The 17,466-nt window shown below is 35.3% G+C and overlaps 1 protein-coding gene across 13 annotated transcripts in view; it reads left to right on the top strand.

Moving 5' to 3' along the window:
• The window catches only part of SCAPER (S-phase cyclin A associated protein in the ER), a 528,946-nt gene that overhangs the window by 22,422 nt on the left and 489,058 nt on the right, over nucleotides 1-17,466 (top strand). For 12 of the 13 annotated variants that reach the window (XM_032417309.1, XM_032417312.1, XM_032417306.1 and 9 more), the window contains 2 exons: nucleotides 2,806-2,876; nucleotides 11,052-11,249. In XM_032417309.1, the coding sequence (XP_032273200.1) occupies nucleotides 2,806-2,876; nucleotides 11,052-11,249 (269 nt within the window). Of the gene's footprint in view, nucleotides 1-2,805; nucleotides 2,877-11,051; nucleotides 11,250-17,466 lie in introns of those variants that run through there. The other variant, XM_032417318.1, reaches the window with a different exon arrangement.

A 17,466-nucleotide genomic window follows, 5' to 3' on the forward strand; every position in this document is an offset into this window, starting at 1 on the left:
TCTGCACTGTAAAGTAACTATTGACTTTGTAATTAATCAGTAATTTGGGGTAAGGTAGTTTGAGACTATGTAAATGTCCTGTTTCTCTTGACACAGTCTACTCATTACTTTCAGCTTTTGTTGATAATTCTTAGCTGAATAAGTTACTACTTTGGTAGTTGCAAAATGGTGATTTGCTAACCCCAGTGTTCCTTCTTTATTTATTAGCTGACATTCTAATGAAAGAGAGAGCTTTCCCTTTTTCCTTTTGTAGTTATATGTGTAAGTTTATATTTAATTTGTATGGAATCATGGTTTCTTATTTAATGAGTTCCAATTTATCTATTTTGATGCTTAATTGTTTTAGATCAGTGGGAGACCTGTTAAGCTGGCTCCTGTTTCCTTTTGACATACTCTTTGAGGACACCCTTACCCAGGGGGATGTTTGAAGCTATATAGGAGTTCATCCATGTTTTATTCTTTTAGATTTACTTTACGTTTACATATTTTTTATATTTTATTTTTTATGCTTTGTTATTTAAAAATTTTATTTTATTTTATTATTCTACATTTGTATCTCTGATCCATTTGTAGTTTATTCTTATATGTAGTGTGAAGTATGGATCTAATTTTATTTTTTTCCATATGGATAACAAGTTGCTCCAGCATCACTTACTGTAAAGTCTACCTTTGCCCCATTTTTTTGAGATGTCACTGTATTGTAAATTAAATTTCCATATGTACTTACATTCTATTTCACTGAGCTGTTCATCTAATTCATGTGTGAAGGCCACACTGTTTTAATTCTAGAGGCATTATAGTATATTAAAATATCTGCTTGGACCAGTACTTCCTCGGTAGCTTTTCTTTGTCAGTCTTCCTAAGATATTTTTTTAAAAAAGATTTTATTTATTTACTTGAGAGAGAGAGAGATAGCAAGAGAGAGCACAAGCAGGGGAGAAGGAGAAGCAGACTCCCTGCTGAGCAAGGAGCCCAATGCAGGGATGCAGGACTCAATCCCAGGACCCTGGGATCATGACCTGAGCCGAAGGCAGACGCTTAACCAACTGAGCCACCCAGGCACCCCTTCCTAGATATTTTTAAGGAGCAGTTACTTTGAATCAAAAACTACCAAATAGAGGGAGAAATTAAATTTATCTTTTTAAATTTAGCTCTGTACTAGCTAAAATTTTCATAAAGAAGCTTACTGTTACATTAACTTTTTTGATAAAAAATATATATCAACATTACTTACTACAAAAGTAATAACATAAAACGTAAAAATGTCTTATGGTTGCTATGTATGATTCATATTATTTTATGAAATTTCATTTTCCCATTTTCCATGGATTATTCAGAACACAAAATAATCTGAGATTTATTAAAGTTGCTTCTATTCAAGGAAGGAAAGAAAATACAATAATGAATCACTTATCTGTATATAACCTGATTTTCCATGTAAGTACATAAAAAATTGACCAGTACAGTTGTTTTTTTTTTTTTAAGATTTATTTATTTGACAGAGACACAGCGAGAGAGGGAACACAAGCAGGGGGTGTGGGAGAGGGAGAAGCAGGCTTCCCGCAGAGCAGGGAGCCCAATGCGGGGCTCGATTCCAGGACCCTGGCATCATAACCTGAGCCGAAGGCAGACGCTTAACGACTGAGCCACCCAGGCGCGCCTGGCCAGTACAATTTTAAAGCTTCATTCATGCTTGTTGCAAAATAATAGAACTGTGAGCCCAGAGAACTAGAACTTTCTGAATATCTAAATAATGATGACAAAAGAAGAATGTCAATTTCATAATTTTTTGATAAGGATTATTTTATATTGTTAAAACTTTGCCAATAATAGGGAAATCTTTATTTTGCTTTTTTTAAAAAATAGCAACTCGTTCTTATTTATAGCTATAATATGTACTCAGATATTTCTGAGACTCATCCTTCAATTTTTAAAAGTTGTCTTCTGTTGTTTTATTTCTGTTTTCTCTGGTACTTGTTCTAAGCTGGTTATTCTACTGGATATTCTAAAAAGCCTGCTGGTACATTGTTCTCTATAATCAAAGGATGAATAAAGGGCTGTGTAGTTGAGTGAGAGTTCTGCTTTGCTCCCTGGTAGAACAGTTGAGGGAGGCCCACTTATGTGTGGATAAATTGTTAGTAGGTGTTATGGCTCACTTCATTTGTACTGCTTCAGAGGTCCTGGCCCAAAATTATTTTGCTGAAAGGAAAATTATTCTGTTGTACATGATAGATAGAATTTTATTCCTATTTTGAATTGCTCTCAAAAATAGAGTGATTATAAAACAGTAGTTAGTATCTTATAAAAAAGAACAAGTGAGAAAGCTGTATCTGATGGCAAAAATACAAAGAACTGAAAACTTCTCTTTTCAAATCAAACTGTGAATTTCATAAATCAGATAAATTTGTCAAAACAAAATGCTGAGTTCTTAAATGGTAAAAAATGTATTCTTGATTTTATTGTTAAAATAAAATTTGTATTCAAAGAAGTATTTTCCAGACCTGGTTATAAGTTGAGGAGCACCAACTAACTTGGCCTTGTTTTTAAATTGTCAGAATATCTGACTTATTTAAGAAGTTGATTTATTCCTGTTCTGAGAAAGCCATTCAATAAAATCAGTCCCTGAGACCATGGAAGTTTGTTTTTTATTTTATCTGTAGTTCATATTGACCACGTATAGATTGTGCTGTTCTGTGATCTCTGGAAGGAGATTAGGTGTTAGTATGCCCAAATGATTTGTATAGTTCTATTTTGTACTACCCATTTGTTGACCTTTATATTTGTCTGTCTATTCTTGCCTTGAAGGGAAATCCAAATGTCAAACTGGTGGAAAATCAAAGAGGACAATTCAAGGAACTCATAAAAATACTAAACAGGTACAGCATATACAACTTTCTGCTTATTGACTTTTAATTTCAGTGAGAAAATGTAATTTTTCAGGATTTGAATATTGTATAATTTTGTCTTCATGTAAAAATTCAGTGTAGCATTCTTTAGTTAACAAATGTGTATATAGTACTATGTGCCTAGCTAGTACTAAATACTTTACAAGTATTAATTTATTTGCTTCTTGGAACAGTCCCTTCAGTGTAGGCATTGTTATTATCTTCATCTAAAAATGAGGAAACAGAGGTAAGGAGAGGTTATATAACTTCCTAGTGAGTGACACAGTGAAGATTTGAACCCAGGTCATCAATTTCTTGTTTATGCTCTTAACCCTTCTGCTACACATCCCAATTTGTGAATTTTTTTTATGATTTTCTTTCTTTTTATAGTATGTCTTTAGGTTGTAGGATAGTAAAAGTATTATCTCTAAAAATTTTCAAATTGCTTTATTAAAATTTTAGAGAACACAAGCCTATTTTAAAAGTGGTTTTTAGCTTTTTAATTCATAGTTACTTTCTCTGAGCTTTTCATATATATTATTTTGGTTTGATGTTATTAAATATACCAATATGACTATGCAAACCCAAAACGTCACATAAGGAAAACATTAATTGCTAATCAAAATGTCATTGTGAGTTCATAAAATAATCCCTGACTTCTCACCTACAATGGCATCAATGATAAAAAAAAATTTAATTAAAAAGATAAAAAATTTTCAAAAATAGGATAACCATCTCTGTAGATCAGAAATAAAACAAACACACTGACAGGTAAGTAGAGTTAGGGAGACAGACTTAATGGACAAGTCTTATGGGATAAAGGAGGCTAAAATGCCCTGATTATCATGGGGAAACAAATCCAGGCACATGGTATAAAATTTTGGGCTTATGCAGGGTTTTGTACTAGGAGCAAAAAAAGCTAGTCTGCCTGGGGTTATGCCCTGTGAATTGATGTCTGAAGCAGTAAAAGGAAGTGGCCCATGGTTTATGACTGGATCTGCTAGTATTCTTGACGGGTGAGAGTTTTTAGTCCCCAATAAAAGACTTGTGGAAGTGGGACCATAGTGGGCTAGGTGATGGTCACCATAACAGTAGGACACATGGAGTGAGGGTGAGCAAAGTGAAGACCTAAAATACAAGAAATTCAAATTCAAAGTAAAATATCAAAGCACACAAGGAAAATAATGTTATAAAATATAGATAACATATTCTATGAGTGAGAGAATTTACTGTTGAGGTAATGAAAAAAGGGCATTTTCCTGAAGAAGACTTTCAAATAAATAAGCCTAATTTCCTCAAAGGAAAGAATAAGTATAAACAAGAAAGAGAAATTCTGAAGTAAAACAGATGGATATTAATTTTGAATATTTATAGATAAAAGTGAACCAATTAGAAAACTTATAAATGAAAGTATTTTCAATGAAATTTAAAAAACCCATAATTAATGGAATAAATGTACTGGACAGAGAGAAAATTTGTGAATTGGAAGACACTACTGAGGAGAATTTAAAACATATCGCAGAGAACTAACAAGATGGAAAATAAGAAAGAATTTAAGATTGAGAAATTCTTATATATGCTGTTTAGGACTTTTAAAAGTAGAGTGTAAATAATGGTGGGCATTGAATATTTGAAGAAATAATGTTGAAAAATTTTCTCACTTGAGTTTTGAAGAGCTTCAGAGCAAGACTGTGGAGCTGAGCAGGGTAAATAAAAATAGATTTATATGACTAGCTACATTCTAGAGAGTCTGAAGAATGTTAAGATTGAGGGAAAAAATCTATAAAAATACCAGGATGTAAACAAAACCACAGAGGAACGACAGGTTAATAGCCTTGTTTTGAACAAAGGACAATGAAGCAATATATTTGAAGTTATGAGACAGAATTACTTTTTAAAAAAAAATGCTTTCTTCATTTTATTTATTTAAGAGAGAGAGCACAGAGGGAGAGGGAGAAGCAGACTCCCCGCTGAGCAGGGATCCTGATGCGGGGCTCAATCCCAGGACCTTGAGATCATGACCTGAGCTGAAGGCAGACGCTTAACTGACTGAGCTACCCAGGCGCTCAGACAAAATTACTTTTAACTCATAATTTTATGCCCAGCCAAGTGCAAGAATGAAATAAAGCTATTTTTAGTTATTTTAGACAAAAACTAAGTGTTTGCCACCTACTGACCCTTAATGAAGGAACTACTAAAGATGAACTTCAGCAAGAAGAAAAAGTAACGTGGAGGAAGGAACTTGTGAAAAAGGTATCTGTAGCACGTGATATGATGAGCACTGGGTGTTATCCGCAACTGACGAATTACTGAACACTACATCTGAAACTAATGATGTACTATATGTTGGCTAATTGAATTTAAATTTAAAAAGGTATCTGTAAAATGTGTTTGTAAATCTCATTACCTATTGATGGTTTGAAAAAAAACTCACACAATTAGATTTAGAGAAGTGGAACTATAGTTTTAGACAATATTAACATGAAGGCTGGATTGTAGGGAGTTTGGAAGGGAGTTAGAGTGATAAAATCCTTGTCTTATTTAGGAAGAAGTTTTTGTTAGGAAAATATGAATGTAAGTATGTATGATAAAAATATAAGGCTATCAGCTAAAAGCAGCCATGATTTCCAAATAGAGGAATATTAGCAAATTGTATCCCACAATATTTGAAAAGAATGATATACCATGACCACGTATATAAATTTAATTTTACATAACTTATCCATGAGTTGTGCTTTTTGTCTTATCTAGGAAAGCCTCTCCTATCTCAGGATTATAAAGATATCTTTCTAGATAGTTTTAAATTTTTGTTTTCATATTTGGTCTTCAGTCCATCAACAGACTAAAAGAAAAATTACATTATCACTTCAAAAGGTGCAGTAAAAGCATTTGACAAAACTTGACACCCATTTATGATAAAAATTATCAATAAACTAGAAATAGAGGGAAACTTCCTCAACTTGATTAAAAAAATCTACAAAAACCCCTAAAACTAATGTGATACTTAACAGTGAGAAACTGGAAGCTTTCCCCCAAGATCAGTTATAAGGCAAAGATGCCCCTATCACCACTGTTTTTCAACATTGTAATGGAAGTTCTAGCTAATGCAAAGACAAGAAAATGAAGGAGGGGAAATAAATAAAACTGTCTTTGTCCACAGATGATACGATTATATAAGAAATCTGAAAGAATCAACAAAAAAAAACCTCCTGGAACTAATAATCTGTTATAGCAGGTTGCAGGGTACAAGATTAATACACAGAAGTCAGTGGCTTTCCTGTATACCAGTGATGTTGTTCAACAAGGGGAACTTAAAATTAAAAACACAATGCCATTTACATTACCACTCCCTCAAATTAAATACATAGGTATGAATCTAACAATGCGTATGCAAAGATCTATATGAGAAAATCTATAAAACTCTGATGAAAGAAATCAGAGAACTAAGTAAATGGAAAGGCATTCCATGTTCATGTAGGAAAAGTGAATATTGTCAAGATGTCCTTTCTTCCCAGCTTGATGTGTAGATTCAATACAATTCTCACAAATTATTGTATAGATATTGACAAACTGATTCTAAACTGTATGGGGAGGCAAAAGACCCAGAATAGCCAATGAAATATTGAAGAAGAACAAAGTTGGAGGACTGATGCTAGCCAACTTTTAGACTTACTGTAAAGCTATAGTAATGAAGGCAGTGTGGTATTGGCAAAACAATAAATAGATGATGGAAGAGAATAGAAAGCCTAGAAATAGACCCACATAAGTAATCAGCTACTCTGACAGAGGAGCAAAGGCGATACAGTGGAGCAAAGGTAATTTTTTTCAACAAATTGTGCTGGAACAATTGGACGTCCATACATACACACAAAAAAAGAATTTAGACAGATACCTTGTGAAGGGTATAAACTCAAAGAGGGATCATAGACCTAAATGTGAAAGCAAAAACTATGACATTTCCGATGATAACATAGAAAACCTAAATGACCTTGGGTATGGTGATGACTTTTTAGATATATTACCAAAGTTTGATCCATGAAGAAATCATTGGTAAGCTAGATTTCATTAAAATTAAAAACTCTGCTCTGCAAAAGACAATGTCAAAAGAATGAGAAGACAGGCCACAGACTAGGAGAAAATATTTGCAAAAGACATACCTGATAAGGGACTGTTATCCAAAATATACAAAGAACTCTTAAAATTGAACAATAAGATACAGTGTTATATTAGTTTCAGGTGTACTATATAGTGATTCAACACTGTATGTTAACTGTACTAGAATTAAAATAATAATAAAAAAACCTCAACAATAAGAAAACAAGCAACCTGATTAAAAAACAGGCCAAAGTTCTTAACAGACACCTTACCAGAGAGGATATACAGATGGCAAATAAGCATATGAAAAGATGCTCTATATCACATGGCATCAGAGAAATGCAAATTAAAGTAACAATGAGATATTACTACATATCCATTAGAATGGCCAAAATTGGGAATACTAACAACACCAAATGGTGGTAAGGATGTGAAGCCACAGGAACTCTCATTCATTGCTGGTGGGAATGCACAATGGTACAGCCACTTGGCAGTTTATAAATTGCCAGTTTATAGAGTCATATAAAACTAAACATACTCTTACCATATAATCCAGCAGTCATGTTCCTTGGTATTTACACAAAGGAGTTGAAAACTTACATCCTCACAAAAACCTGCACATGGATATTTATGGCAGCTTTATTCACAATTGTCAAAACTTGGAAGCAACCAAGATGTCCTTCAGTAGGTGAATGGATACATAAACTGTAGTACATCCAGACAATGGACTGTTATTCAGTGCTAAAAAGAAATGAGCTATTGGGGCACCTGGGTGGCTCAGTCATTAAGCGTCTGCCTTCAGCTCAGGTCATGGTCCTGGGGTGCTAGGATCCAGCCCCGCCTCAGGCTTCCTGCTCGGCGGGAAGCCTGCTTCTCCCTCTCCCACTCCCCCTGCTTGTGTTCCCTCTCTTGCTATGTCTCTGTCTGTCAAATAAATAAATAAAATCTTAAAAAAAAAAAAAGAGCTATCAAGCTATAAAAAAGACATGGAGGAACCTTAAATGTATTATACTAAGTGAAAAAAGCCAACCTCAAAAGGCTACATAGTTTCCAACTATACGGCATTCTGGAAAGGCAAAACTATGGAGACAGTAAAAAGGTCAGTGGTTGCCAGATGTTCGGGGGTAGGGATAGGGAGGAGAGAATAGGCAGAGCACAGAAGATTCTTAGCACAATGACAATACTATGTATAATACCGTGATGATGGATACGTGTCATTATACATTTGTCCAAACCCATAAAATGAACAACACTAAGAGTAAACTGTAAGGTAAACTCTGAACTTTGGATGATGATGATGTGTCAGTGTTGGTACATCAAGAAAGTATGTGTTCAATTTTATGTGCCCATGCATTTTTCTGCAAATAGGTTCATAAGCATTGTTAGATTCTCAAGGGAGTCAATGAGTCCTTCTGACAGAGATGAGTTAGAAATCTCAGTTTCTTCCTTCCTCTTTCCCTTTACTTTTTCTCTTTCTCTCAAAAGTCATTGAAAAAAACAATATAACATCATGGAATTCAGTTGTGTCTGACTTTTCCCACAAATTTAGATTGCTTTTTCTTCTTGAGTATCTTGGAAGTAGTAGTAAGCTGTAGTAATGGCATAATTATCTGATTTTTAATCTTGGCTTTATCACTTAGTGTGAGACCTTGGGTTCATTACTTAATTTAGCTAAACTTCAGTTTTCTCTTCTGTAAAATGGAGATAATAATGTTACCTATGATACAAAATTGCTTCAAAGATTAAATGAAGTATAACTGTATGGAAAGCACTTAGCACAGTGCCTGGCACCTGGCAAGTGTGCCATGAATGTTAGATGCTGCTGCAATTACTATTATCACTGCTATTATTTTTATCAGTGGTAGGTAAGAGCCCTATACTTTGGAACTCTATACTGACTTAACCTCTACAATTTTATTTGCCTGTTCTTTCACAAATTTGGCAATTTTGCCATTAGTTTATTCACATTTTTTTCTATGAGCGTATTTCTTCTCCTCTTTATCTTTCCCACTATAATCATACCTAACATTATTTAGGTACTAATTGTATGCTTGGTGCTATGTAAAATGCTTTATGAACATGGGAGCAGAAGTTGAAAGACTAGGTTCTGGTCCTAGTTCCATCACTCAACCTTTTGACTTGCTAAGAAATTCAATCTTTCTGAACCTCAGTTTTATCATCTACAAATGGGAATAATAATATTTGTTCTGTCTTTAGTTTGTTGTAATGATTAAATGAGATAATGTATTCAAAATTCTTTCATAAGATATAAATATGCATGCAAATATAAAGTGTTACCATTTTGGCAAAGTTAAATATCAAATTTGTGTAGCACATTGCCTTTCAGATGGAATTATGTAACTGTAGTTTTTGTCTTACTGGCATCTTTCTTTGTAAAAGCTTCGCATAGAGCAATCACAAAGACTAGAAACATTTTAACCTGGAAGCAGTGGTGCCTATTTTACATTGTAAGAAAGGATGGTAAAATATTTGATGCAGATAAGGTACATACATAAAGGGGTGAAAATGAGTGAAAGTACTTTTGAGAATTCCATAAGACCTGAGTCTAAATTCACAGGAATTTACTAGTCCTTTGCTGATTGATGTAGAAAAACTTCATGAAGGAGGTATAATTTGGGAAACTTCTCAAGTTAATTTTAACTTTGGATGGTGTCTAGGAAGAGTAATGAGGTAGTCTGGAATATCTGGTCATGCGCTGGCGGCACAGGCCTGAGGCAGTATAATGGTAAGCAGGCAGTGTTACTGTAGAGCTGTAATGGGAAGGTGGTCTCCTGTGGCTAGGTGATCTTTGACAAATGAGTTATTAGCCTCGGAGCCTGTTTCCTAAACTGTAAAGTGGAGCTAATAATACATATTTTAAAGATTGTGTGAAGGAGGTTAGAAGATGATGTGAAGTTGATTTATGATCTGTAATCCTGTATAAATTGCTAATAGTTGTCACAGTTATCAGGAGAGTGGACAGAATTAAGCTTTACTTCAGGATAGATGCTAGTTGAATGGGATTTTGAATTTGGTTTAATCCAAGGAGGGGATATTTGCCATAATAATAAAATGATTTACACTAGGGCTGGAAAGAACTTGGAGAGCAATTGAGGCAAAGGTTTTATGGATTGTTAACATTATTTTAAATTTTATTGCTTGAGTATTGAGAATTTGGACTTGGACCATGGCTATCCCATAAAATATTTGCTAATTTTCATTTGTGAAATCTGGCAACCCTAGTCTGGATGGGGCACTGTGGAGGGAGGACAAGTAACTCCATCTTAGCCTCTCAAGCGGGTATAGTATCTGTGTGCATACATGTGTTTTGTTTGCTTCCTTTTTGCTGGTAAAGATTCTATATAAATCAATGATTGGCTATAAAAGATTTATGAAGTTTAGGAATCACTTATATTGAAGGCCAAAGCCTAAAACAAAGCAGGAGGGTATTAGCCTGTATTTCAGATACTCTCCACTCTGGGGCTCTTCTATGAAAAAGAAAAACAAGCAAACAGGAATGATACACACACATACAAAACAACCCAAAGAAACCTGGTATTGTTTGTTGCTCTAACTGTAGTAGAGGTTTAGTATTTATTTATTTTTCAGTTTAAGTAGCCACAGAGAGATAAGCAACTCTTTTGTACTTCTAGTGAGAAGCTTCAGGTTTGCATTTTGAATTTCAGTCTTTATGTAAACTACATGCTTTTTGGTGGAATGATTCTGTGGTACAGTCTGTAAAACTATAGAATGTAATCTTTATTTTCAAAGTTTGCCTGTGCAACTGAGGAAAGAATGGGTCCTTTAGTGGTCCTTTTTGACTAAGGGTCTGTTCACTGTTGAAGCCATGCTAATCTTCAGTAAGACATGTCTGAAATAAAAAATGACCTTACAAACCTGATGCTTTTTTAAGATGAGAAGCTTTGTTTTGATAAATTCATTGTGATATAAGATAAAAAGAAGAATGTCTCGTTTTTAAGTATTTATTTTGAAAAATGTGCTTTGTAAAAAAATCCAATCCCTGGCAGCTTTTAAGAAATATTTTTTTTATGTTTTGTTTTATTTCACCAGAACGCTGCAGTAGACTGTAAAATAACATCATCTACAACTGGAGATAAACACTTTGATAAAAGTCCCACTAAAACAAGGCATCCTCGGAAAATTGATCTAAGAGCTAGATACTGGGCATTTCTTTTTGACAATCTTCGCCGAGCAGTAGATGAAATCTATGAAACTTGTGAATCAGATCAGAGTGTGGTAGAATGTAAGGTAAGGTTTGCTTTGAGACTTTGTAATCCATTTAAAGCCAAATTCTCCCATTTTTATTACACCTGACCATATCATTTAACATCAGTATGCAATACTGTAATATTAACTGTAGTCACCATGCTGTACAACTTACTCATCTTATAACTGAAAGTTTGTACCCTTTGACCAACATCTATTTTCCCCACTCCTTGGAACCACTATTCTACCCTGCTTCTATGAGTGCTTCAGGTTTTTTTGGTTTTGATTTTTTGAATACTCTTGTTTTTTGCATTATCTAATTATGTAATATTCAAGATTTGGTACATAGCCCTGGGCAAGAAATCATAAAAGATGAATATGCACACACACCCCCATGATACGCAAAATTTTTTAAAAAAATCTCTCCTATCTGCATTGTCCAGTACTGTAGGTGGCACTAGTGAGATTTTGACATTCTTTGATTTCATGTTTAATGTCTTTAATTGGACATTGCTCCCTTTCTGCTGAGATACTTATCACTCTTCTAATTCACTGTGGTCAGGGAAAAGTGAGATTGATAGCTAACCATAAACAGTCCTGGGTGGGATTGGGATGTCATTGTAAGGTGTATTTTCTAATTTCAGATAACCTTGTGTTTGTAATAGGATATTAGATACATAGTGCAATCTGTCTCTGAAAATACACTAAAAAGCCTGGTCTTTTAGAAAATAGAAACTACATACTATATTACTTTATACTGAACAAAATTATTTTGAGAAAAACCAGAGTGATACATCTTCAGAGAAATATTACACAGTTAGCTTGTGTTTCTACAGTGAACAGGACTGAAAACCCTGGCATTCGGTATTTAACCTATGAAATATATGAAGGGTCAAAGAAAAGTTACGTGTTGAAACAGCAGCTGTGTCTCCTCTAAAATTGGAAACAGCCAAAATAGGTTTTAGAATAGCCTAAAAATATGATTGATCAGATGCGGATTTCAGAATGAACAGTAACTGAAATCCTCCAAATTTATAGTTTGGTTGTCACAAGTAATATTGTTACTATCACCATGTGAAACTTTTTACATTTTAAGAAAGTAAGTTTAAACAAAATCATAAGCTTGGAGTTTAATGAATCAGCATGTTGTGGTAGAAAACACTACTGACCTTAATTTTAGATTATAGTTTCTTCTATAAAAAAGTGAACATATGGGCCTAGATAATTTCTAAGTTAGCCATACAGATCAGTTAGATCAGAGATTCTTTGATTTTTGTAATTAAAAATAACAAAAGGTTGATTGAAGAAATAAAATTTGTTTATAAAATGTGTACTTCTTTACAGAAGTGAATTTGACCAATTGCAATCATGTTTCTGTGATGAGCAGAGACCCTTGTACCTGTCTGAATTTCTGGCTCTCTCATCCATCTACCAAAGCTTTCTTGGTGAAAATTCAGTAATAATAGATTTTTTTTTTTATGCAAGTTGTAGATCACAGAAATGGAGAACATTTTGACAAAGGGAGAGTAGTAGAGATGTGTTCTTTATTTTTTGTACTGTTCTGAGATGCTCAAAAGGCTATGCCAAGAAATAAAATGAGAGCTTAAAAGTTATTTTATTTTTTTATAAGATTTTTATTTTTAAGTAATCTCTACACCCAGCGTTGGGCTCAGACTCACAACACTGAGATCAAGAGTTGCATGCTCTTCCGACTGAGCCAGCCAGGTGCCACTTAAAGTTATTTTCATACCCAACTCTGCTTCTTTCTCCACCCAGGACATAGAGGTGGTGATGTAAAAAGATATAGTTTACCATTTGGTCTAAACATATGCTGGGTATATGATAACTAGAATTCTTTTTTTATTTTTGTCTTGCTCTGTTTTCACTATAAAAACAATTATCCCTTATCTCATTTGATTAGTATCTCTGTGAGATCCAAAACCCAGAGGGTTTTCCTCACTGTCCAGGTAGATTGAACCCTTGTTTTGTGGACGCACTGACAAGATTTATCCCTATTTGTGGTTTTTGTGTTTTAGTCTTGTAACGTCATCACAATTCAGTTGTTTGTGTCATGTGTAAAATGCAGTTAATAACATCTGTATTATGTAATTCGCATGCTAAGTATAGCATGATATGGAAAGTATCTTTTTTATTTCAGCTAGGATTATTGACCAGAGCCCTGCTCTATAATCAGAAGAGGCTAAATTTCTAGTTGTGTTTTTTTTTGTTTGTTACTTAGTTTGAACATGTGCCTGTTATGCCTCTTCACTGCATGAATTACTACAAATTGACATTCCAGCAAAACTGTACTCTAACCATCACCACTGCATTTCCCCTTCTCCTTTATAAAGAGATGGGCTAGAGGATGGGTGAAGGCCTTTTAGAGAGTACCCAGTTAATGAAGTGGTAGCCAGGCTCTCAACTTGTTCTCACAAAAGTTTGAGGTGGGGTTTGAATTTCTTGTAAAGTTTGTGAGTGTGGCTGCAAGAATGAGAGACTGGCTTCTTATTCTCTGGCTGGATCTTTGCTGTGCTGACTGATTTTGATTGCTTTTGGAATGTGTCCAGCGAGTTTGCGGGATAGCATGATGGGTACAGATTGTACTTTCTTTTCCTTATTTCCCATTTTAACCCAGGGGAAACTGGATGTGTGGATCAGGAATATTGGATATAGAAGCTGGTGTATACATCTGCTTTAGAGATTTCATAACACAATAGGCTTGCTGGAGTAGCTCATGGGTAGTATGCCTTGGAAGGAGATGGGATGTGAGTTCTCAGTAATCAGGTAAAGTGGAACCTCAGTGAGTCTTGTGATTTATGTGAAGGAAGAAGTGTGGACATTGGTGAAGATGTTGGAGTCATAGGGGCTTTCTATGGGGGCACTTGATTAGATGAGAATATGCAAAACAGTGGTGGGGGGACAGATACTACTGGGGCAGAGGGAGCCAGGGTGAACCTGAACACTGCTTAGAGAACCACATATGCTACCTGTGCAGAAATCACCATGTACTGCAGAGATCAGTAGAGACCACTGACCTCAGATTGAGTCAGAGAAAGATTAGGGATATATTTCTGCCTGGCAGCACTTGACTCTTTTGGCAGTCAGCATCACTGGAGAAGGACAGGCTGATGACTGTAGCAGATCCATCACTAATATCTGGTCAACTCTTATAAGTTGAATATTGCTCTGTTCCCACAGCTGCTACATATGGCAAAAGATAGAAGCTTGTGAATATAGGAGAGTGAGAAGAAGAGTACAGGGGAAGAAGAAGGGACCCAGTGAGAATAAGCCATGCCCTTCTCCACCACAGGCATCTGCTAAAAATCATGTAATTCTCACTTGTGCTTAATAGGTGGGTTATCTATAGATAGGATTTTAAAACCTTTGATAATTCAATATAACTGAAAAATTGTAGAATTTCACTGAGCATACTCAGCAGGTTCAGTATTCAACTTAGTATTCAACTAAGGTTATAGGGGAAAAACATAAAAGTATTCTTTGTTTATATCTCAATGAGTTGAGATTTCTCAGTTCAACAAATAAGGATCAAAGTGAGATGTGAGAAAATGTTTTTTGAAAGGTGTGACATGGAGGTCTGAGTCCAAAATGGTGGAGAAGTAGGAGACCTTAGTTTCGTCTGGACCTAGGAATTCAGCTGGATAGCTATTAAATCATTCTGAACACCTGCGAACTCAACCAGAGATCTAAGAAAAGAATAGCTGCAACTCTACAAATAGAAAAGCTACCACTTCCTGGAATAATGACAAGATGGAAAAACTCACCTCAAAAAAGAGAACAAGAGGCAGTATTGACTGCCAGGGACCTAATCAGTATGGACATAAGTAAGATGTCAGAACTAAAGTTCAGAATAACAATTATAAAGATACTAGCTGAGCTTGGAAAAAGCATAAAAGACACTAGAGAATCCCTTTCTGGAGAAATAAAAGAACTAAAATCTAACCAAGTCGAAATCAAAAAGGCTATTAATGAGGTGCAATAAAAAATGTAGGCTCTAAGTGCTAGGATAAATGAGGCAGAAGAGAGAATTAATGATACAGAAAACCAAATAATGGAGAAAAAAGAAGCGGAGAAAAAGAAAGATAAACAACTACTGGATCACGAGGGGAGAATTCGAGAGATAAGTGATACCATAAAGCAAAACAAAATTAGAATAATTGGGATCCCAGAAGAAGAGGAAAGTGGGGGCAGAAGGTATATTGGAACAAATTATAGTGGAGAACTTTCCTAATCTGGGGAAGGAAATAGGCATTCAAGTCCAGGAGGCACAGAGAAACCCCCTCAAAATCAATAAAAATAGGTCAACACCCTGACGTATAATAGTGAAACTTGAAAATCTCAGAGACAAAGAGAAAATCCTGGGAAAGCAGCTTGGGACAAGAGGTCCGTAACCTACAAGGGTAGAAACATTAGACTGGCAGCAGACCTATCCACAGAGACCTGGCAGGCGGAAAGTACAGGCATGATATATTCAGGGTGCTAAATAAAAATATGCAGCCAAGAATACTTTATCCAGCTAGCATGTCATTCAAAATGGACAGATTAAAAAAAAAAACTTCCAGGACAAACAGAAACTAAAAGAATATGTGATCACTAAACCAGCCCTACAAGAACTATTAAAGGGGATCCTTTAAGCAAAGAGAGAGCCTAAAAGTAACATAGACCAAAAAGGAACAGAGACAATATGCAGAAACCGTGACTGTACAGGTAATAGGCACTAAATTCATATCTTTCAATAATTACTCTGAATGTAAATGGGCTAAATGCCCCAATCAAAAGACATAGGGTATCAGATTGGATAAAAAAGCAAGACCCATTGATATGCTGTCTGCAAAAGACTCATTTTAGACCCAAAGACACCTCCAGATTGAAAGTGAGGGGGTGGAAAACCATTTATCATGCAATGGACATCAAAAGAAAGCTGGGGTGGCAATCCTTATATCAGACAAATTAGATTTTAAACTGAAGACTAATAAGAGATGAGGAAGGACACTATATTATAATTAAAGGGTTTATCCAACAAGAATATCTAACAATTGTAGGGGCGCCTGGGTGGCTCAGTCGTTAAGCGTCTGCCTTCGGCTCAGGTCATGGTCCCAGGGTCCTGGGATCGAGCCCCACATCGGGCTCCCTGCTCAGCAGGAAGGCTGCTTCTCCCTCTTCAACTCCCCCTGCTTGTGTTCCCTCTCTCGCTGTATCTCTCTCTGTCAAATAAATAAATAAAATCTTTAAAAAAAAAAAATATCTAACAATTGTAAATATTTATGTCCCTAACATGGGAACAGTGAATTATATAAACCAGTTAATAACAAAATTAAAGAAACACATCGATAATGATACAATAATAGTAGGGGACTTTAATATACCACTCAGTGCAATAGACAGATCATCTAAGCAGACGATCAACAATACATTAACAATGAGACCGAAGAAAGAGAAGTTAAGGAGTTGATAGTTAAGGAGTTGATCCCATTTACAATTTCACCCAAAACCGTAAGATACCTAGGAATAAACCTAAGCAGAGAGGCAAAGGATCTGTACTCAGGAAGCTATAGACTACTCATGAAAGAAATTGAGGAAGGCACAAAGAAAAGGAAAAATGTTCCATGCTCATGGAAATGGAAGAACAAATATTGTTAAAATGTCTATGCTACCTAGAGCAATCTGCACATTCAATGCAATCCCTATCAAAATACCATCAAGTTTTTTCACAGAGCTGGAAAAAATAATCCTAAAAGACCCCAAATAGCCAAAGGAATGTTGAAAAAGAAAACCAAAGCTGGTGGCATCACAATTCCAGATCAAGCTCTATTACAAAGCTTTATTCATCAAAACAATATGGTACTGGCACAAACACAGAGCATAGATCAGTGGAACAGAATAGAGAACCCAGAAATAGACCCTCAACTCTATGATCAACTAATCTTCAACAAAGTAGGAAAGAATATCCAATGGAGAAAAGACAGTCTCTTCAACAAATGTTGTTGGGAAAGTTGGACAGCCACATGCAGAAGAATGAAACTGGACCATTTCCTTACACCATACACAAAAATAGACTCAAAATGGATGAAAGACCTAAATATGAGACAGGAATCCATCAAAATCCTAGAGGAGAACACAGGCAGCAACCTCTTGGACCTTGGCCGCAGCAACTCCTTGCTGGACAAGTCTCCAAAGGCAAGGGAAAAAAGGGCAAAAATGAACTATTGGGACTTCATCAAGATAAAACGTTCTTGCACAG

Source organism: Phoca vitulina, unplaced genomic scaffold, assembly GCF_004348235.1.
Source record: "Phoca vitulina isolate PV1807 unplaced genomic scaffold, GSC_HSeal_1.0 scaffold20, whole genome shotgun sequence".
Lineage (NCBI taxonomy): Eukaryota > Metazoa > Chordata > Mammalia > Carnivora > Phocidae > Phoca > Phoca vitulina.